General features: G+C 35.1%; 2 protein-coding genes across 5 annotated transcripts; both read right to left on the reverse strand.

The window, feature by feature from the left end:
* Positions 1 to 2,929: 2,929 nt before the first annotated feature.
* Positions 2,930 to 10,586, reverse strand: fam111.2 (family with sequence similarity 111.2). Of its 4 annotated transcripts, XM_026245898.1 has the most exons (7): positions 10,459 to 10,560; positions 10,253 to 10,298; positions 7,928 to 7,984; positions 7,715 to 7,777; positions 7,095 to 7,160; positions 6,787 to 6,852; positions 2,930 to 5,411 (listed from the first exon to the last, which is right to left on the reverse strand). In XM_026245898.1, the coding sequence occupies exons 3-7, from the start codon at positions 7,958 to 7,960 to the stop codon at positions 3,606 to 3,608; spliced, it is 2,034 nt and encodes a 677-aa protein (XP_026101683.1). In that variant the 5' UTR covers positions 7,961 to 7,984; positions 10,253 to 10,298; positions 10,459 to 10,560; the 3' UTR covers positions 2,930 to 3,605. The 4 variants fall into 4 exon arrangements, with proteins under 4 accessions (XP_026101683.1, XP_026101682.1, XP_026101674.1 ...); XM_026245897.1 differs by lacking the exon at positions 10,253 to 10,298 and having other exon boundaries at positions 10,459 to 10,586; XM_026245889.1 differs by having other exon boundaries at positions 7,715 to 7,984.
* Positions 10,587 to 12,642: 2,056 nt separating this feature from the next.
* lmbrd2a (LMBR1 domain containing 2a) lies at positions 12,643 to 23,615 on the reverse strand. Its single transcript, XM_026245904.1, has 18 exons — positions 23,460 to 23,615; positions 22,562 to 22,785; positions 21,232 to 21,335; positions 20,964 to 21,062; positions 19,992 to 20,159; positions 19,679 to 19,889; positions 19,535 to 19,609; positions 19,343 to 19,456; positions 18,909 to 19,092; positions 17,452 to 17,633; positions 16,477 to 16,610; positions 16,279 to 16,384; positions 15,901 to 15,998; positions 15,691 to 15,794; positions 15,227 to 15,273; positions 15,013 to 15,121; positions 14,399 to 14,498; positions 12,643 to 13,396 (listed from the first exon to the last, which is right to left on the reverse strand). The coding sequence occupies exons 2-18, from the start codon at positions 22,733 to 22,735 to the stop codon at positions 13,333 to 13,335; spliced, it is 2,073 nt and encodes a 690-aa protein (XP_026101689.1). The 5' UTR covers positions 22,736 to 22,785; positions 23,460 to 23,615; the 3' UTR covers positions 12,643 to 13,332.
* Positions 23,616 to 23,816: the final 201 nt, after the last annotated feature.

Consider the following 23,816-nt stretch of genomic DNA (forward strand, 5'->3'; position numbering starts at 1 on the left):
GGTTTCTTGTACACTCTTGTTAAACATTTCAGAACATATAATTCTTTTGAAAATACTAAATGAATAAACTACAAAGTAAGTGAACCCGCTAAAAGTGTTTCTGGTGGTCAATCAAATTCCCCGGTCACATGTATACCTATATATGCATGTGTTTTCTTAGATTTACTGTGTGGTTCATAAGTGACACCTGAGGGGAAAACAGATGTCTGAGAATGACCTGAGAGGGTCATTGGGCCATATAGTGGGGGAACAAGGCCTGAGGGTAACCTGAGGGGGTCACCTAAGTCCTAAATGTGTGAGAAACCGCCCATAGAGAGTGTTCCTTGTTATGTGTGGAAATTTACAGCTGCTAAGACTGTGTAACCTTGAAGCAGCAAAGGGATAGAAGGTGGAGGACTGCCCTCTTCCTGGGTCGGTTTCACTCTGCAGGAACTCAGCGTTGCTGTATGACTGTCTGACCTTCTTTGCAAAGAATAAAAGGTTTCTTTTTAATTATACCTGAATTTGAGTCTGTCTCTTAGGCTGAAGATAGTCGATTGAAATTTTGCCACGACAACCGCCAAACAAAGAAAGAAAGAATGTGCATCACCGGACTCCACTATCGACAATGCCACTTTAGCCAACATGCTAGTGGAACTGCGGGCAGACCTGCTAACGAAGCCTGTCTCACTGTCCGTCAGATTTAAAAACAAACTCGCTGCCATTGACGCCAAAGTAGACTGTGTACAGACCACGGTCACTAGCCATGAACAACGTATTTCCAACCTGGAATCTGGGCTGAATCAACTGCAGTCATTGGAATCTCAGCTATCCAACATGGCCGATGACAACGTTAAACTGAAAGCCAAGATAACTTACCTGGAGGGCTCTCATTGGAGTACCCGAATCGGTTGAGGGAACACGAGCAACCTAATTTTCTCTAATCTCCTGGTGGATATACTGGGCAAAGATGCGCTGTCTTCTCCCCCGGAGCTTGATAGGGCTCATCATGCGCTGAGACCCAAATCAACAGAGGGGATAAAACTAGAGCCGTGATCATTTGCTTCCACAAATTTCAGACCAAGGATATGGTAATTCGTGCTGCCCGCAAAAAGTGAGACGACCTAAAATATAATGGCAAGTCAGAAGAAGTCACGCTTCAGCTGTTCACTCTCAAGCTCAAGCCTTCACTACTGTATCCAGCGCGACTGTTCATCAGGGCTGACAACGAGGAGAGATGGCACCTTTTTTCTGTGAAGGAAGCCCAGCAGTTTCTGGCATCATATCAGAAACCCGGATCTTTGATGGAGATTGGTGACTGATCCCTACAAGAGGCGATTTGCTTTTCATGTTACTCTTATTTCTACTCTTCCTGGCAAGCGTTTTTCTCTACTCAAATTACCATATTTTCCGGACTATAAGTCACACTTTTTTTCATAGTTTTGCTGGTCCTGCGACTTATAGTCAGGTGCGACTTATTTATCAAAATTGATTTGACATGAACCAAGAGAAAACATTACCGTCTACAGCCACGAGAGGGTGCTCTATGCTGCCAGAGATGCTGCTCAGTGCTCCTGTAGCCTACATTGAAAACATAGAGCGCCCTCTCGTGGCTGTAGACAGTAATGTTTTCTCTTGGTTCTTGGTTCTAAGTAAATGCGACTTATAGTCCAGTGCAACTTATATATGTTTTTTCCTCGTCATGACGTATTTTTGGACTGATGCAACTTATACTTAGGTGCGACTTATAGTCTGAAAAAAATGGTAAGCTGGGAGCGCAGGCCAGTGCAAGTTATGGTGTAAGTTGAAGTGAAGTGTTTTCCTTTCTCTTGGACTGTAACAACTACTTGGCCCACTGCGCTGACACACACAAAAAAATTACTGTTCAGAGGTGTTTTGAAAAAAGATTAGTTAAATCACTTGTTCATATGACTGTGTGAAGGAGTGGGAGGTTATAAAGGGAAGGAGCTCCGGGAGAATTTTAGGAAAGTCGACTACATGTAGACTACAGCCGACCTGTCAGCCAAATTTCAACTTCCATTTGATCACCTTTTTCGCTTCTTTCAAATTAGGCATTTTGTGCAAAGAAATGACCCTGATTTTCCAAATCTCCCCCCAGAGACTTTGGTAGACATGCGCTCAAAGTAAACCCCAATCAGAAAGGGGCTATTTCTTAAATCTTTAAAGCCCTTGATTCCACTTTCTCTAAGTTCCCCCAAAAAAACTGAGATTTATGGGAGCAGGATTTGGGGCATATTGAGGAAGACCAATGGGACCAGATTCTGGAGTTAGTCCATAACTCCTCCATCTGTGCACGGCATGGACCGATTCAATGTAAACTAATACATGGGACTTACTACACTAACCATAGATTGTCCAAGTTCTATCCCAATGTTGCAGATTCCTGTAATAGGTGCAACCAATCTCCTGCGGACTTCATCCACATGTTTTGTACATGTTTGAAAGCTAGCAGACTTTCGTTTTAAATATTTGACACTCTTCACATAGAGTCTGTGTCCTCTGGATTAACAGTGTAACCACTAATGCAAAGATTTTGTTTTATTTTATTTATTTATATTTTTCTTAATATATATATATATATATATATATATATATATATATATATATATATTTTTTTTTTTTGTTTTTTTAATGTGAGCACTGTTTTATATTAATAAGTACTGTTTCACATTGTGTACACTTTTTATGGTTGGTGCTCAATAAAACATTTGAAAAAAAAAAGATGTCAAGAACTTGGCAAATAAGTGGCGGTTTATAGGACATTTTATTTATTGTGTCAATCTATTATAGAGGAGCAGCAGGATGTTTACTTTTTACTGCATAAATCTTAAGAAGAATAAGATTCAGTAATGTGTTCATAATATTAAATACTGTATGTTGTGTTTATAATCAGCAAGTTTTGTTCTGTTAGTCAAGAACGAGGCCAAACTATTTTAAAGCATGATTATTTAATATAGCAAAAATTAGGTACAAAATATAAAGTAAAAAAAGAAAAGAAGAAGATCTTTAAAAAGATATACAGTGCATGCATGCAGATGTAAGCCTCTTTCTGAAGCAGCAGAAAGTACCAGCATTGAGCAATCTGAAGCAATCAAAAATATTCAAGTACAATTTAAGAACAATTTATATTATTAAACCCTTAATGTATAGTTCACCCAAAAATACTGTTATGATTTACTTGTGTTTTTCCAAACAATTTTCCTATTAAAATATTTTGTGTTCCACAGAAGAAAGCCAGTCATGCAGGTATAAAATGAGATGAGATGGATAGAATTTATAGAATATATATATGAGGATTACTAGAATTTAAGCAAAATATAATTAATAATTGAGAATTATACAAACAAGATGCTGCTGTCTGTTTTCTGATTGCTACATAATGAAACAGAATGTCAATACACAAAGAACAGATTAAAAATGAAAATAAAAACCCATAACCAATGATATGGATTAATAGATGGACAAATTTGCATCCAATGACCATACAGAATTTATACATTGTTGAATGAAATTGTATGTTGAACATGCCTCAAGATAAATGAAAATTTGTATATTTCATAAAAATAAATCATCAATCAGGACTCAAGACTGTACTGTCCCATTGCTCATATAAAATCTTCCTGATTTTGTGGATCTTCTTCCATGTCAACATCATTGTCTTCCAAGTTAGGATTGAAAGATTTATGTTCAGAGAGTAATTTCAAGATGTCGGATCTCTTTCTTTCCTTTGCCTGTGTGATGATACATTCCAGGATGGGCTGCATGGAATAGGCATATTCCATAATGCTCCTAGTTTTACACTTTTCTCCTTTGTACGCGTAGCCACCGGTGTGCACGCCAATCAGATAACAGTCTTCGTCAAAAACTGGAGAGCCAGAAGATCCGTGAAAGAAACAAGAGTTATAAATGATCTGGTTGTCGTGCAGTTCCCATTTTTCTGCCAAATACTGTTGTGTCATCACGTGAATGAAATTGAAATTCTCCAAGATGTGTTTATCTGCAGCCTCTTGTAGATTCTCTTTCCCAATGATGAAGCAGGGGTCAATTTTCTTGACCCCTTCACCTGGATGTCCCACAATGCAGATCCCACCACGGTTAGGAGGGGGGCCATGAATGTATCGACTGAGCAATCCAGGACGATCAGCCATTTCATCAGCATCTTTCAGTTCAAGAAGAGCGAAGTCAAGATATGTTTCTTTGTTGATATATCCATGATAGTACGCTGCAAGATGTTCTTTGACCGGCATACACCTAGTGTTCTCTGCTTTCAGATCTTCATAGCCAAATACTGCTGTGAAGTCCTTTGAAAGTTTCCTGGTGAAGGGGTCATATTCTCCAACAACATGAGCGTTAGTGAGGATGAATCTGTCAAAGAGCAAGAAGCCGGTTCCTCTGGCGGATCCCTCCACTCGAATCTGACACACAGAGTCAGAGAGCGTCATGAGCTGCTTCACTTTCTTCACTTCCAAGAAACTCTGAACACTTTTATCATATTCTGCTCTGAAGAACTTTTTGATATCGGTTTTGCTCTTCAGGTTCTCTCTCTGCATTAATATCTCCAGTAAATCTTTAAACTGAGCACGCAGAATTGCTAGAACCTCTTCAGACTTTGGAATTATTTTTGGAGAATTAGTTTTTGTGGGTTTAATAGGTTTTGTGGATTTCACTGTGCTTTTCTTCTGTGTTTCTTCTTGTTCAGTGTTGATGGGAGGTTCATTATGATCAACATTTTCTTTCAAATCAGCGGCTGAAGCTTCATTCATTTCAGCGCTGTCATCACTCGAGACAAAATCTGGGCTATCTGGCTGGTTGATGTCACTGATAACAAGGATCTTAAAATGCTTTCCATCAAGATGCTCTACGGTCTTTGACATTTCATATTTGGTCTCGCTCTCCAAGTTATAGAGAACACACTGTTTCTTGAATATGGCATTGCTGAATCGTCCGTCACGCCGAAGAGCAGCATTCAGTTTGTCATCTTTGAACGCATACACACAAACATCTTCAACCTTCATCCTCAGCTCATTGTTTTTCATTAAGCGTTTCACTTTCTCCCCTCCTTTTGTTTTAATGTAAAATATTACGAAGCCTTTTGATTCATTGGAGAATGAAAGCCTTCCAGTTGTTTTTTTCTTTGTAGCAACATTTTCATGACTTTTAATGAAGGATATGTCTAAGAGCTCATTTTTTTCAACGAGACAGCAGGGGAAATCGGTCTTGATCGCCGCTCTATGAACTGCTCCTTTGGATCTCTGGATCACTATTTCTTTCTCCTTGTTGTCTTTCTTAATCTTTCTGAAAATCTTGTTTGTATTGAGAGCATCGAGGACAGTCTTGGATGTATCACACGCCACTTCAAATTTCTCCGATTTGTAGCGGAAATTAAAAGTGTGGCTTTGCCCTTCAGGACTCTGTTGAATTCAGAAGAACAGTAATACACAAAAGCATTTATTTAAATACCTATGAATAAAGGACTTCAGTAAAATGATTAAAGGGGGGTGAAATGCTATTTTATATTTCATATAGTTCATGCTATATAAAGTTTTTTTCGAGTATGGCTCTGTGTGACGTTAGATGGAGCGGAATTTCCTTATATGGGTCCTGACGCACTTCTGCCGGAAGAGCGTGCGCTCCCGTATAGCAGAGCACTGAGAGCACAACAGACATTCACTGATCAGAGCTAGAGCGTCGCAAAATGTCACAAAAGGAGTGTGTTTTTGGTTGCCAGGGCAAGACAACCCTGCACAGATTACCAAAAAAAAAAAAAAAACAGCATTAAGGGACCAGTGGATGGAGTTTATTTTTACAGAGCATCAACGGAGTTGTGCAAGTGTTTGTGTTTGTTCCCTGCATTTCAAAGATGCTTGTTTTACAAACAAGGCCCAGTTTGACGACAGATTTGCGTATCGTTTATTTCTTAAGGATGATGCAATCCCAAGGAAAAAGGGTCACGATCGTGTGTTGGAACCGCAGGCGGTGAGTAAAACTGCTTCAAATATCTCTGCCTCCTTGTTAGTGCGTCCCCTCCCATGCCTGAGACCCGGGTTCGAGCCCCGCTCGGAGCGAGTCGTTGCTGCTGCTGCTCTGGTTCAGTTTCAGCCTCTGGATCTGATTCTGGATCATAAATAAACGGCTGAATCTGACTGTAAGCCATGGTTTGTTTTGGATGATGGGTTTTCCCTCACGGTAATGTCACAGCTTCCACATGCTCTCAACGCAAAAGCCTATTCGCGCTCGTGATTCTTTAGCTCCGCCCACACGTCACACCTCCAGCCGGTCGTGTTTTTCCGGGAGAAATCGGTACAGACTATCTTTCTCTTATGAATATAATAAAACTAAAGACTTTTTGGATTTATGAAGGATGCAGTACTACTCTATAGGTACTCAAGATTAACAGGATATTGAGTGAAAACGAGCATTTCACCCCCCTATATAATTTTAATATAATATAAAATATAATTTTTAGAAATAATAACAATATTTTTCCAGATTTAATTTGTTTCTACAAGCCCTTAATTCAGTTATTTTATTTTATTTCACTTTTATTTTATCCATGAAGTGGAACAGACTGCAGGACAAGAGGTGCACTATTGGTAATTTTCAGTGAAACTGTTTGAGATTAAAAGATCAGTCTTGAGATTTTAACAATCTTTCTTAAAATTAAGTTTATCAACATCAAGTTGTTTTAATGGATTTAGCTTAATAACTCTGGTTACCAAAACACCTGAGGTATATTTATTCACTTACATGAGAGGAGTCTCGCCTCAATTCTTAAAAGTCTCATACCTGCTGCAGATGACTTTTTGATTGTCCCTCTTCCACTTTCTCCTTACAAAATTGGTTTGTTCTTTCCTGAGTGAATGAATATGAAATGTTGTCAAATTGCTAATATGAGATCAACAAACCTAAATTGTTTTACCATCATTTTGTAAATCATAATGAATGATGAGCAAAAAGATCGATGTGGAATTTTTAAAGCAGCTAACACGTCTTCCTAAAACATTTTTTTTAGAAACACACACACACACACACACATACTTTTTCATGAGCACTCATAAATAATACATTCAATGATTTGTCAGTATTCAACAAACCTTTAGTGGTTCACGGCCATTAGTTCCAAGCCCCTTTTCTTTTTTCTTGCTTACATGGTTTTTTTCCTGGAACAATGGCAGTAGCAACAATAAAATTGCATATGTATTAATTAATTATGTATTTATTAATCAATTAAATACACTTGAATCTAATACAGTTTAGGACATTTATCAAATTAGCATTGAATTTTATAACACTGCCACACATAATTAAACAAAAGTGCACACTCAAAAGATTCTCCGATTCTGTAACATACACCATTTCACTCAAGATGTGCCCAAATGAAAATAAAAACAGGAATATCAGAGTGAGAAAAAGGTTAATATATTGCAAGTCTTATAAAGCCATGCATTAGCTTTGAGTGAGGAACTGACTGAAATGTGTTACTTACTGAAACTCTTTGAAAACACACGAAAAAACAAATAAATTGCAGAGAGAGAAAAAATGTAATAAACCTTTTTGTGTTCCTTGGGTGAGTATTTGTAAATGAGTAAAAATACTGGTTCACTTGCACTTGCTCATTTACATGGCCTGCATCTCTTCATTGACTGGTTTTCAGATACATGAACCGTTACCTAAAATAACCTGAATCATTATTATTAAAATATCTTGACCTTACCTGAGCATTGCCAGCAGCTTGTGACGCCCTTCTATCTTCAGTGTTACTTTCTGGCTGCCTTTTCTGAAATGGAAAACAATCTAAGGCTAAACAATTCAATACAATGTTCATAAGAAAATAGTAAATGTAATTAGACAAGCAAAGAAATTTGAAAATCTATTTTTATAAATAAGGTATATAATCCATGCTTCTTAATGTTTTGCTTTTTGTCACCCCAAAGTATTTCAAAATGCTGTTATTCTTCATGATGATGTTGCCAAGTCACGGTTTCTGTGAAGAGGACAAATTACGATTAAAACGATTAACGAGGTACATCTAATAAAATGATCTCAAGCACAGTATTCAGTAATTAAGCGAATATTGCATTCATTCATTTTCGTCCAGCAGATCCTCATTCATGAAAGCAGTCTTACAGTAAAATGCTATTAAAATTACAGATTTTGGAAGTGAAAAAGAACATCATTGTATAATTTACAGTTAACATAAATATAATAATATAAATATAATAAACATAAATTGACATTACCAGAATTCCCTGCATGACACTTCACATTTTATGTTTTTTTTTTTTTTTTTTTAAATAACTGTTTAGTTTTTTTCTTAGCAGATGTGCACATTAGGGTTTTTATCTTACATCTAATGTTGTTAAATTAATGTTTATTGCATTATTTCAGTAACGTGTTGGTGTAACTGTGCACCTTTCTATATTTGTACATACACTATTGGAAAAGTTTGGGATCAGAATGATTTGAATGACGTTTTTTTTACAGAAGTTTCTTATGCTCATCAAGGTTGCATTTATTTTATTAAAAATAGAAGAAAAAATTGTATATTGTGAAATATTATTATGATGTAAAATAACAGTTTTCTATTTTAATATACATTAAAATCTAATTTATTCCCGTGATGTGCAGCTGAATTTTCAGCAAGATTATTATCAGTGCTGGAAATTGTTGTGCTGCTTAATATATATATATATATATATATATATATATATATATATATATATATATATATATATATATATATATATATATATATATATATATATATATATATATATATATATATATATATAATATAGAAAACTTTTCTAACAATATACACTACAGTTCAAAAGTTTGGGGTCAGTAAATTTTTATTCTTTATTTTTCTGAAAGAAATTAAAACCTTTATATATCAACGATTTTTTAAAAAGTGAACAGAAATATTTATATTGTTAGAAAATATTTATATTTTGAATAAATGCTGTTCTTTTTAACTGTTTATTCATCAAAGAATCCTGAAAAAAGTATAGAAGTTTTCCAAAAAATATTTGGCAGTACAATTGTTGTCCACATTGATAATTCTAATAATAAATCAGCATATCAGTAAGATTTTATTAAGGATCATGTGACACTTTATACTAGTCTTGGCTAATGGAAATTCCACTTTGCATCACATAAATAAATTATATTTTTTAAGATATTAAAATAGAAACCATTATTTTATATTGTGATAACATTTCGCAAAATTACTGTTTCTTTTCTGTATATTTGATCAAATAAATGCAGCCTTGATGAGCATAAGACACATTGCAAGTCTCAGAGTCAGAGTTCACTGATCACGTGAGCGCTTCGGGTGTATCACACGCCGCGCGCGGCAAATATGACGCAAATACTTCATTGGAAATAGGAAAATAGGAAACGATGGCGGACTTAAGGTTTGTTTGTTTTATCAGCAAAATGTAAAAGTTAAGAAAAAGACCGCTTCTTAACCCAGAGAATGTTAACATGTTGGTCACCAGCAGCCAATTTAGTTTGAGTTTTCTTTTTGTTTTCATTTTTAAAAGCTATTTTCAAATTATCTTTTATCTTTGTTGTTTCCCGACGTAACGCTTTGGAGGCGCTGTTTTATTTTTTGTAATTTATTTGTCAATATATAATTATAGTCGCTTTAAGATAATCTACATATAGTCTTTGATTTAATATAGCTGTGTATGACATGCCTCGTGTCGTTGTGTTTTTAATTAAGAATAACAATGAATCCATCTTTCAAACATTTGTTAGTCTTAAAAAGTGAAAGGTGCAAAAGCACAACAGATCATTATCTTTTCTTGTAAAAAGCGAAAGTGAAAGCGACCCACTCTCACAAAATACACATCAAAAATAATACTGATTGTAAAGAACCAGTTGAATGTTTATTACACTTTTGTTACCATATAACGTTAACTATAAACTATGGTTACGGAAGAAAAAAAACCTATTTATTAGCATGCATTAATTGATCCAACTTTGTGGCGAAAAATAAAGTCTAGAGCCCCCAGCTTGTGGAAAAGCTGTTTATTATGAGTTTTCTCATTTCCTGTATTTAACTGGAATAAAACAGATAATAATAGGTAAATAAGTTGGTATATTAACATTATATCATTTAATGAAATAAGCTTTTTTTAGTCTTTTAAGTTTAAGTCTGTAAAACCTAAAATGTTGATTCCATATTTTTTCACGGTAAAGTAAGACAGAAAGGCACATAAAGTCAAAACAGCACTGATCCAAATACCTTTGGTCTTCATACACGACAGAGAGGAAGAGTCTTTCTTTCTTTTCTTCACAGATAAAACCCACAAGCATTTAAAAAACAGTCTGCAGTGATTTTTGTTTATCCATATTTAAAGATATATTCTAAGGAAAGAAACTGGAGAAAACTCTCTTGGGGGGATATTGTAAATAATGTTATATGGTATATATTTTGTGTTAAAATATTACCTTATGTGAGTTGGAAGTTTAAATGAAGCAGGAGAAAGTGCGAGCCGTCCGTTTCCCGCTATTTTTTCAAAAGGTGTGTGATCATCTGATCACTTCTTCTTCGTCGTCGTCGTCGGGGTTTTACTGCACTTTGCATCCGATTTGTTGCTTTACTGCCATCTGCTGTTTTTACGCTCCTACGACCCAGGCATAGACTTTTGTCCTCTGAGGACCAGGGGCGTAGCCATCTTTTCAGAAGTGAGGGGGACTTAAATTATGAAAATAAAGAAAACTTTTTGAATGAGAAGGTGTGTCCAAACTTTTGGTCTGTACTGTATATATATATATATATATATATATATATATATATATATATATATATATATATATATTAAACATTAAAATATAATAAAACATAACAATAGAACATTTCTGTAATCTATAGCCTACCAGTCAACCGTTTTTGAACAGTAAGATTTTTATTGTTTAAGCATTATTTTATAAATAGAAGAATCCAAAGATCAGCATTTATGTGAAATAAAAAGCCTTTGCGACATTATACAGTATATCATTAAAAAAATTGGAAAATAAATTATAGAAATTAATATTTTTATTTAGCAAGCTTTAAAATCTCAAATTACATTTTGAAATATATTCAAATAGAAAAGTTATTTTAAATAATCTAGTACAAATATTTATGTTTACTGCTTTGCTGTACTTTGGATCAAATAAATCCAGGATTGGTGAACAGAAGAGACTTGACTGGTAGTGGATATATAGGCAACTTTAATTTTTCTCTAATTTCTAGCTTTTAACTGGCTTAGAAATCTATAACTGCTGGACAATAACAAATAATAATGATTTTTTATATATACTACAAACACTTATTTATCACATAAGGCAGAATAGTTTCTATACTGTAATAAATCTATGTCAATTAGCACTGTTTTGTTCATATACTGTATTTATCACATGCTGAAGATGACTTGAAAAACCATATATTGTCGCAATCGTATATTAATGTCTTTGTGTTTCCATAAGTGTCAGTTCTGTCAAAACAACTGTTTTCATACAGCGACAGCTGGACGCTGTTGCTCATATTAGGAGTTTCCTGATATGACTTTCTGCACGAGAGCGCGCTCCGGCTTCGAGGATGAATGAAACAAACACTGCACGAGTGTTTAACCCTACGTGAAGTTCATCTCGACTTCTGGGTCCGAATAAAATATCAGGTCATGCACAGACTATCCTGTCACGTCCCATGCGTAATCTACGCTCCTGCTGAGGACATTATATTTTAGTGAATTTCTCTGAGACCCTACATCCCACAGTTTTAAGTCTGGATATCCTGTTCAGAGCACATTCAGGGCTTTTTAGGGATATCAAATGTTTGGAGATTTGATCATAAACACACCTTCTCCTTGCTCTTTATTGACAGAATGATCAAATCTACCACTCTTGTGGAAATATACAATAAATGTTTTGTAAATTATTTGTAGTAAATAAACATCTCAGAAATTCTTTTATGGGGTTTCAAATCAGAATATGAATTTTTGTTATGATACAGTGCACCATTTTCATCCATATCTTCTGTAGAGGACACATAATGTTAACCAGGCCTTTTGGGGAAACACAAGTCAAATAGGGAAAGAAATTAATTATAGATCAACATTCATATTAAATATTATGTTGCTAAATTATTACTCTTATTATTACACTTATTTATCTCATTATGGTTTGCCTCAAAAAAACATGAATATGCAAATTAGATGCAGTGTATAGGTACATTGTTTATAATGGGAATAGCGTGGACATTTTACACACATATACCATAAAGTAAAGTAACATATTAAATCATTCTGTTATAGCTTAAATAGATTGAGAATAATCTTTGTAATCTTTGTAATATTGAGAATTTTGCAATATTCTCTACCGATTCTTTTGCCAGTGTTTGTCAAAATTAGTGATTTGCCTTCATTTAAAAAAAAAAAAAAACTATTGGAATCTGTTACTGGGTAACATTGAATGTCAAAACCATTTTTGTCTCACTTAGTTTTACACAATTGTACATAAATATAATTAAGATCTCAGAAATGTTTATTTGAAAAATGACGAAATGAAAACAAACGAGACACAACAGAAAATCATTAAAACTGCTGCAGACGTGTTTCATCCCCCCCAAAAAGCACAAATCATCCTTCAAAATGTCAGTAGCACTGCGCAGTAATTTAATATTAATCCAGGGACAGTCATAATAAATAGAACATAAATGAAAAAGCAAAACAGTATTGATGTTATATGCATTCAGACACTGTTTGATCAAAGAGATTTGAAGTTTACAGTACAATACAAGAGCTGAATAACCAAAATGAAACGTTATAAATCATCTCCCCTGTAACTTTAAAGTCTGATCTGTTAAATAATGAATGATTAAACAAAATAGTCAAACAAAAATACTATTCCCTTTAGGTAATTTACTGGTCTAACAGTAGGGTGAAAGGTCAGAGGTCAAAGCAGGGCACACAGATCAGGACCAAGTGAGACCTCAAAAAATCTGGGTGACCAAAAAAATCCCTTGTTCCTGAAATTCAGCAAATACAATCTTTAAAAAAAATTTAAACTTCAAATAAGATGAAAACTAATGTGACCCTTTTCTTTCCCTTTTCAGCCACATGATAATGATCCTCTGCATGAAAACCAACCATCGCTGTGGTGTTTGCCATTTTGGCTTCATCTGGAAGTAAAAGGGCAATGGAAGGTAAGGACAACGCACACAAAACATAACACTTCACAGAAAGACAGATGCGTTGAAGCTGCAGACCCTCACTGGTCACTTCAGGAAGAGTGTGAAAGTTGAAAAGTGCAAACAGTTTTCCTTCATTGTTCTCCTTGTTCTTAAACATCATCAAAGATGCGTGAACGAGATGCAGAGGTCGAGAGGTAATGTCCTCCAGCCGACCTGCAGAGACACAAGTCCAATGTAAACCTTGAAAAAGCCTAATTTCCTAACAGTTTCTTTTTATTCCAAGATTTCTGCGAGTCTTAAATATGAGCAGAAAGTCTTACATTTATAAAGTAATGTCATTAAATGTTGCATTAATTACAAAAAATGAGTGTATCTGTTTTTATTTTAGTTTTTGTTTTTCAATACCTAAACATCTTTAAATCAAGATACAGACTTGAGATGCAGAATAAAGATACAACGTCTTTTTTTTTGGGAGAAATTAAACAAAATTAAATAAGTTTAATGAGTTTATGCTTGAAACAAGACCAAATGTCAAACTTGTTTCAGCTTTTGAATTAAGCTGATTTTTCTGCTTTCATAAATTCACTTCATTTTGATCTATTTCTCAGAAAATCTATCTTGATCAAGTATTTTTAGACATATGCACCAAGTTATTTCTATATTCTAGTTAAGCATTTTTTTTATTAATTAAAAAGTCATGGAGATTGGTTGGAAGTTGTATTTTCAAACTTTCTAGTTCTGCTAAAACAACTCCTTGTGTTCACTAAATACATCTAAATGCAATATTTATTGTCAATTAACACGGGATCAGTAATGTCTGAAGAAATGTCTAATGTATTTACACAACAAAATGTATTAACCTGTGCTAATTAATTATGCAGTAAAAATTAAAGTGACTATATTTATCTATCTATCTATACACACATACATACATATGATTATTATTGGGGCAAACAAATTCAAATTTTGTCCCAAAATTGGCAAAATAATTTATTTCTCTTGTACTTGGGTAAGAAGAGTCATGTTAATTAAATAACAAAATAAATATTAAATAATATTTGCATTATTTCATTAAAATATTATATTCAAATTTGTACTTGTCATTTAAACAAACCATTCAGAGTAACGGCATGAGAAAACCCTTATTTTCGAGCTATGGTCCCCTTCCCTTAAATGACAGTAATGCAGTTAATTTATAGATATAATAATACAGACCTCCTGTTATCAGTTTCCAGCGGTTCTTCTCCAGTGAAGTCTAACGGTTCAACATCCTGTAGTAACTCGGCTTTGTCACTCCGATCTCTACGGGACTGAGCTGCACACACACAAGTCAAGTCACATTCATTTATATAGCGCTTTATACCATTCAGATCGATTCAAAGCAGATTCACATTAATAAACAGGAAAATAACAGTCTCAATAATATAGAATTCATTCATTATGAAATTAATTTCAGCTCTGTATAAGATGATCGTGATTATACAGATCAATTTAGTTGAAACTTGTTTCAATTCAGTTCAATAACTGTCAAATTCAATCATGAAACAATTTTGGTTCATCTATATGTAGCTGTACGGAAGACATTATTAGTGCCTTTGTTCAGCTCAGGCCTGTTGATTCAATTTGGTTTATAATAACACTGTCAATGTCGTTAGTGTCACTATTCAGCTCAAATTTTGCTCTCATTCATCAGTACAGTTAAAATTAATTAAATTACTGAATATTAATTATCTTTTAACTCAATGCTCTTCATCACATCTGACCAAGAGCTCAGCTATTGCTCAAAGCATTTTGCAGGAGTGTTTTGTGACCGTGTGAATCCTCTTAACCTCTGCCAGTGTCTGTGCCGGAGCCGTCCTTCTCCTTCAGCTCCGAGTACGCACTTCTGTTTCTCCCGCCGTATCTTTCCCTCGGTTCACTATAGCGTTCCCTCCATTCCTGACGGACAGAGACGTGATGAACAGGCTTCAGACAGGCATCAGTGATTACACAAGTGCATAATCCTCAACAATTTTGAGGCAGTTTAGCCAGAAACAAACTCACTCTGCGCCGGCTTTCTCCGTCCTCTGTCCTCTGCCTTTTTCTTCTTTCTAAAAACAAGAGAAACACACAAAAACAATAATTTAAGGCATTCTATAGGTATGTATACTACAAACATTGTGTTCTTAAGAATGCAATGCAATTGTATGCAATGCAAAGAAATAAAATGCAATTTTAAACAATTTTCTGATAAAAACAAATGTGCTGCCATTTCAGGTCCAATGAATATATGAAGATATACTTTGCATAAAGACTGAAAAATGCTTATATTTGTAATTTAGCAATATTATCCAGTCCCAGTAATCATTTACAGTCATTCTTAGGAATATTACAATCAGATAAAATACCTTACAAAACATTTGATGTAATTTTAAGTGTATATCTGCTACAATTATCTTAGCAATGATTAAAAATATATTAAGATAGAGCTGATGAGAGTATGAATGAAGGGCCGGTGTCTGAAGTACCTCTCCGGATGAGTTCCCGTCCTTCGTCCACCAGGTCAGAGGTCAGATCATTCTCCCCCACGAACTGCTGAAAGCCCAGCAAATTCAGACAGCGTGTGCCCAGACTAGAACAACAAGAGGAAAAACAATGAGCTAACAGTCTGCCAACAACAGTCTCTATATTATATAACAGCCAGCTTTGTGAGTATCTGTGTTGGAGGTAAATCTTACCTGAAGTAAGTCGCGATGCAGAGCAAAACGATCAGCATCGGATAATAAATATAAAATCCATTTGCGATGAATGAGAGGACCTGCATGGATCCCATTATCTAACACAAAAAAACAGAGATTATGTGGCCGTAAGAATCAGTAAGGCTTGCTGATATACTGAATATACTATTTTTATATCACAATTAGTTGATGAACTTTACATAGTTATTGAACTGATCTGAATCAACACTAAACTGACTCGAACTAAATCATAACTTTTTCAATCCTTGATTAGTTCTAAAAGTTGCTTAATTGTATTTTTACAGGTGCATTACTTCAAAATGCTAATTTTCTAGATATGTGATCATATTTTTTCTGTGAGCGTGGTGTGTGACTCACTGAAGTGTACGCTGTCGGCTGTCTCTCCTGATGGGAGATGGTGGAATCCATGTGAATCACACCCAGAAAGTTCAGACACAGCGGAGGGGTCAAACGGCAAAACAACCTGAACAGCAATCAGAATTATATGCAGATTACTGATAACTAATCAAAACAACCCGCGGATGATTCTTGTAAGAGTCACATGGTGTTTCGTACATGCCGCTGAACTGCAGACTGTAGGCGTCCGTCTGGTGGTGAGGAGCCAGATAATAGTAGTTAAAGACTCGGATCCGGAACACAGTCGAGTACACGCAGTAACACAAGAAAAATATGGTGACAAAACACGCCATCTAGTGGACAAAGATAAAAAAATATTATGCACAGGTTTCAGTTAATTTAGTTTACCATTAATTCACAACAGTCATGTTGTTTTCATTGTTGAATTCGGTTTAAAATTCACTTAGTATTTGTGTGTATATATATATATATATATATATATATATATATATATATATATACACACACACAAACACACACACACAGACACACACACAAAAAAATATATGTATGTAAAGTTTAGAACCAATTTTTATTATATTCGGATTGGAAAACCATTGTTTTTTTAAACCATTTCAGATCAAATTTTTGAAACTAAACTTTAATTTAAAAGCTGAAAATTGCGATTAGATCAAATTATTTATGCAAGAAAAATGGATTACAAACAAAGTTTGAGGTTAAATTAATATGTGCAAACTTTTCCCTTGATGGATAATTAGTATTCATATTTTATCCAGCATGCCTAAAGTTTAATGCCTTTATATTGCACTTTTTTTTTTTTTTACAGTTTCAATTGTTCCATATTGTTACAATTACTCATAGGGTTTATTTTTGTAGTTTATGAAAGCCTTTCTAGGGACTAATGTTGCAAATGAGCTCTGGCTACAAACACTGTCAACTGCAATGGCTGGCTCCTGTTTGCTCCAGTATAGTTTAATAATAAATAAATGTATAAACAATCCCACAGACATAGGCTCAAAAAGTTTTTTTTTCTTCTAATACAAAAAAGGATGCAAAAGATGGTTTTATAGCCAGTAAATTTAAATTTTGGACCCTTGCTTCAGCCTAGGCATGTAAACGGCAGTATTCAGTCTTCTCCAATATACATGTGTAACTGCGCTTGTGTTTCCTCACCTCTATGTAAACATAGTTGTAGTCTCTCTCTGCGAGCTGGATGAAGACGGCGAAGAGAGACAGAACGGGCTGTGTGCTGAAGAAGGTGCATTCAGACCAGACCACGGCTGCAGAGAACGCACACAAAACCACAGCCAGCACACGATAACACCACCGGCGGAAAACACACTCCCAGTACCACTCTACAGGACACACACCGAGATGCACCAGGTTATGACCTATTCAAACTGCTTATTTACAACATCTGCTTATTTATTACTCAAGGTTAGTGATTTGAACAAACCACAAATACAAATATCTGCAAGGTCTGCAGCTCTATTATTGAAAAAAACAGTGAAATGTCCAACTTGAGCCCACAAGAGCAGTTTATTTTGCATAGAGAAGCCATGACTCCATTGACATCCATTATTTAAAAATAATGTCCTCAGCCAGACAACCAACTTCTTCTGTTTGTGTAGTAAAGGTCACATGTAGGTGACATCAGTCGTGTGTGCTGAAATGAAGCAACCATTCCAGAGTCTTTTCAAACTGGCTCGACATTTGATGATAAAACTATTGGTTTTTCTGTCAGCATTTGCCAAAAGACTGTTCCACAAATGTTCAAATCTCACTAGACTTGTGTGTTTTCGTGCAACAGTCTGGTTTGTTTAATGATGCCACCCAAGTAAACATGGGTAGAAGAAAAGACTGAGCAAGATAAATAGTGATGAAAGCCTTACTCTTTTTCCCCTTACTATGGAAGTGAATAGCTGAATATGAATAGTCAATAGCGACATCTGTTTGGTTACTTATATTCTTCAATATCTTCTTTTATGTTCAACAGAACAAAGTAAGTCAAACAGGTTTGGAACAACTTGAAGGTGAATAAACTGTGACAGAAAGTGTTATTACAGGCCTGGAAAAGCCTAAATGCTTCTTCATCAAGTTAATATTTGATCTGAAAGAACACTTGACTGTAAAAGAAAGTTTGTAATAGCAGCCCTCGTGACGACTGAGAATGTGCATTTGTTTTCCCATTATAAATTTATTTTAGACACATTTTGGAACAGCATATAAGATCAAAGTGTTTGCATTCACATGCTTGCATAGGAATTTATTTTTGAGCTTTATAAATGGGTTCCAGTTAGTTCTGTTGCACAGGTATACATGACTAACATACTTATGACACTCAGCTGCCAGAATACAGGTGTATTTCTCACCCACAGTGAAAACAAGGGTGAAAAACATTTAAAATTGAAACAATGCTCTTCTATTTAGACCTTTTCATACACTCAAACACTTTTTCTAGGAACTAAAAAAAGACAAAAATGGGTGCGAGTTGGTCAACAGGAATACATTGTTGTAAAGTCTTTGTATGCACGCTCATTGTTAACAGGCCCTCGTGTGTATAAAGGTTATTGTACTAAGAAAAGAAATGTATTTTTGTCTACAAAATGAGCATGAACAGGTTTTCTTACCCACAGTGGGTGTGTACAGGTACTTGCTGATCCACCCAGGTGGTTCGGTAGAAGGGAAGCTGTGAACAAACTTGTGGGTGGAGCTTGTCTCATTTTTGGCCACATCCTCTAAGTGAAAAGCCTCGTCCAATAGAATCTGCCACTGAACTTGCGTACGGTTATGCCTCTGAACAGCATAGATCACCTGAAAAGAGGATATGATTACTATGCAATCACAGCTCAAGTCAATCTTGATATAGATTTAAATACAAGTAATTGTTTATTTTTTAAAAAGCACATATCAATTATTAAAATTCTATATTATAATTACAATATATACAATTGTATTTTACTATATTTTATAATAACATTTACATTTTCAGATGATACATTTTAAATCATATTTATTATAAATGCATTAGTCACATTCTGTATAGCTGCAGGGATTTTATTACCTGTTTATGTAATTTGACTAAACTCTTTTTACTAGGATAAGGGTTTCCTTTGTCATCGAAGTCCTCATAATCGTCCATGTTCCTGCCCAGCTTTTCTTGGTATTCTACAGGACACTGATAAAGGTGTGGGGGTGTTAATGCGCCATATTTACACATGCACAGTCAGTGGGATGCAGAGTACATTTACTTTACCTTTTTCAGAATAGTGTCAATGCATTTGCGAAGAGGATGATTGTATTTGATCGTCTCGTTGACCTGTCTGACATCCTGCAAAAGTGTGGACACTTAAGCATGCACCTATTTTTTTGATAAGATAATCCATCGATGATCTGTTACCTCCATGACGTCTTCCAGGTTTTCCTCGGCATCTACTTTTTCCGTCATCAGTTTTGCTGCTTTAAAGTACGTCTTGGCCAGCAGCTGCCCGTGGCATGATGCCCTCCAATAGGAGCGGGGGATTTCCACCAGGCCGTATCCCAACAACAACACCAGCAGGAACAACCCCCAGGTGTTGGCGGCAGTAATGCCAATCGTCCGCAAGCCAGACCTTAAAACACAAACGAGTAGAAAAAGTGAGATGTGCATTGGTCTACAAATGAAAGGAGTGTTGTGACTGTTTGAAGGCAAAAGATGAGGGCGGGACACGGACCAGGTGAGATGCAACTTCAGAGTGACGGCGACGTAGATGAGCAGGGAGCAGAAGATTATCAGGTATGTGCCGTAATAAATGGCGTTCTCTATAAGAGCCGTTTTGATCTTCCCTGAGATGGAGAAAGCTCCTGAACGTGCATATGACTGCATGAAGGGAATCAAGAGCCTGCGCACACGGAAACAAGACATTCTCAAACCATTTAGAATTCAGTCAAATCAAAATCACTGAATTTGTCTTTTCACAAAAAGTGGCATAAAACAGAAATGTTTGATGATGTCACTAAAGCTAGACTATCATTAGTGGAGTTGTATTTCAATGGGACCTTCCCGGTCATATACAAATAAATAAGTAAAATGTTTTATATTTAATGTAATTATTTTATAAGACTATGAACTATTCCATGCAGCCTTAAAAAATGCAAAAGTAAATAAATATAGGCAAAAAAGCTATTTTTTTTCACAATAAAACAAATATGAAAAAATATTGTATACATTAAGTTGTATACCTAATTGCATGATTTGCAATGCTTCAGTGGATTTAGCATTCACTGCTGAGTTACTTAAGTGTAATGTCCATTTCCAATTAATTACTTTTTAATAAGTGAAAACATTGCGGATCATAGTCGGAGTAGTGCCACATTTTATTTTTGACTGGAATAATTAAAAAAAGAGGCTGTGAGGGACAGAAATGCGTTCAGTTGATAGTACTTTTGTTAAAGAACATACCGATTGTTCAACTGGCGAAATGTCTTTCCGAAATCAAAAAAAAAAAAAAAAAAAGATCTAGGATCTTTATACAGTGCACGCCATTGTAAAGACCGTTAGTCTTCCCCTCACAACCATGCTAAATTAAAAATGGCATCTGATCTTACTACATCCTTTAGCAATATCAGAGCTCAAGGTGGTTCTGTCAACAGAACCCTAATGTTGCCTTTAATTGTGAAGAACCAGGACACAATTTCTCTCGCACCATGTCAGGAACTGTGAGGTCCAGTACACCACCCTCCAAAACACAGGCAGAATTCCATCTGGGATGTAACTCCAAGGCTTTTGGCAAGTCTTTAGGACCCTATGGTCAGGAGAAGGTGGAATGTTGTGGAAAAGTTAATGTATAACCATATTAACAGTGTTAACTCAATATTAAACTCTTAGCACATTTTGTACAACAGTGTTTAAACAAACTTCATGGCTTTAGTTCTTCCTTTTGCTATTCTTTAGACCAAAGCAAACGTGTTTACCTTTGTGTTGGAAATACCGAAGAGTTGGAGGAGTTATCATGGTTGATAGTTGCGATCTCCACCTGGTGAGCCTGATTATCAGTCTTACACTGGTTATATATGGTCTGTGGAAGCAACACATCACAGGGAATCAAAATAAGACAACAGGGACTAAATAAAAAGGAAAACATTAACATTTTGTGTTTAGATAGCGCTTCTTTCCCCGGAGGAAATGTGCTTGCCATCTGTTGATCATTTAAGTCATGCATACATTAAAGCAGGTTTGGTAAATGGCTCTAGATAAAATCATGTTATATGCCTTAATTATAAATGCAAACATTATTCCCTAGTCTAATTCTGCTACTTAAAATGTGTTTTTTTATACACACCGGTTTCTATGAAGGTTAATTTAAGACTTTTAAAGACCCAAGTAAATAATATTTATTTAATAGATAAAATTTACATAAAAATATTGTCTAGTAATTCTTCAAAGTTTTTAAAGACATCTTCCAATAGATAGAACCAGTAGAATATAGAAATAATGTTAACTTGTTTTTCAGTGCAAATGTCTAAAAAACCTTAAATCAGTAAACATTTACTTGAGAAGCAAAATGACATACGACAAGATGTCTTGTTTTATGAGAAACTGATCAAAATGAAGTGGATTCATGATCAAAACAAAAAATATCTGAAATATATATATTTGATGGCTCAACTGACAGATATTTGTTCACGTTTGAAACGAACTCAAATTATAATGTTCAGTTTCTCAGAAAACAAGACTTTATATCTTCAAAGTAAATGTACAGTTTCTTGATTTGAGTCTATTTAGATATTTGTAATTGAAACAAAACAAAACGACTCAGGAAGATACTGATTTTAATTGCAGTCCATGTTAACTTTAATGCCATGACTTTATGAATTTAAGACTTTCTGCTTAAAGGGTTAGTTCACCGAAATTAAAATATTAAGCTGTGTTTTACTTCTGCACTCCCCGGAGCCGTGTAAGACACTTATTTTTAAGGATGGGCACTTTTTGTTTAACATCTTTTGGACTGATGCATGATTTAATGCCAGCAGAAACTTTTCATGTAATTTTCAGTCATTCTTAGTAACTGGATGATTATTTGTAAAATATTTTTTTACAGCAATTGCACCCCCCCCCCCCAAAATACAAATATATATAAAACAAAAAATCAATACATGAGTGAATGTGAATGCATTTAACTCTTAAGAGCACACTTCTATCTGCATCACACCTTACGCAGTTCAGACCTGCAACCTTTCAGTCTCCAGGCCAGATTCTTAACTACTACACCAAAACACCTTTAACTGATGAAGGGGGTCTCACCGTGCTGACGTCCAGAGGGAGGATGAAGACGATGAGGAAGCACAGGAACCAGGCGAGGAGGGTGGCGAACAGGACCATCCGATACTGCTTGCGAAAATCTCCATATCGGTGCAGCAGGAAGAGCGCGAGGAAGAACACCACCACCACCTCCAGCGCGAGCGCCACGCCGCTCATCCTGACATAAACCCGTCAGACGGGCACCAGACACTCCATCAACACCTGCCCTGTTTGGATAAAGCAACTTCATCAAGATTTGTGATGTACATCTAATATTGACATTAATAACAAGTTCACTGGAGCCAGACTGGCACGAATGTGTCTATCAATAAATCAAAAAGTATTAATCTCATAAAGAAATAAATTACCCTAAACCCTATATTGCATTAAGATGAAACTGTAATTAGGATTGGGGAATTTTTTTTTCTTCAGCAAATGAAATATGAATGAAATTTGACTGATAAAACTAAATAAATATATATATAAAAATACAATTATTAAAATATACTAAAATATACATACTTTTTAATAATATTACAATTATCACATATAAACAAATTAATTGAAATTATATAAACAAGGAGAAATATCTAATGTAAATTAGTTTAATCGTTTTAATTAATGTTTATGCTAAATTATGCGCTAGACGTCAAAGTACGAAAGTACAGAAAAAAAAGTAAGTATCTGAAACCCAAGATAAACTGATTATCGCTGTTATTGAAATCGTGTGGTCAAGTTTGAGTATCGAAAAACACCGGTTGCTAAATGTATTTCGTGACACGTAATCATTGCGTAATTAATAGTAGAGAGTCGAAGAGGTTCTGTCAGCGACCCGAGCACTTTTCCGCTAGAATTCATCCATCTGTGAACACATTATAGAAATAGCCGGACGATAACTTACGAGTTCCAACAGGCACGATGTTTAAAGAACGTGTTTCGGTCCGATGTGAGAGAACGATCACATCTCGTGGTAAAAAATTAAGCAGCCCGTGACATTTGTGTACAGAACACAGAAGCTTTTGACGTGACACGTAACCGAGCTCTGAGCAGTGATGCACTTCCTGCTCGCGCGATGTATTGTGGGAATTGTAGTTTTTTCCCCCACTTGTTTCCCTGAACCCATTTTATATATATCGTAGCTACATAAATGTATGAAGTAAATTTTAATTTAAGTAAAAAAAATAATAATAAAAAAGCATAAATAAACAAATTAATTAATAAAAAAATACTTGTAGGCACATTTTTTTTTATCGTTTTT

The sequence above is a fragment of the Carassius auratus genome, chromosome 5 (assembly GCF_003368295.1).
Source record: "Carassius auratus strain Wakin chromosome 5, ASM336829v1, whole genome shotgun sequence".
Lineage (NCBI taxonomy): Eukaryota > Metazoa > Chordata > Actinopteri > Cypriniformes > Cyprinidae > Carassius > Carassius auratus.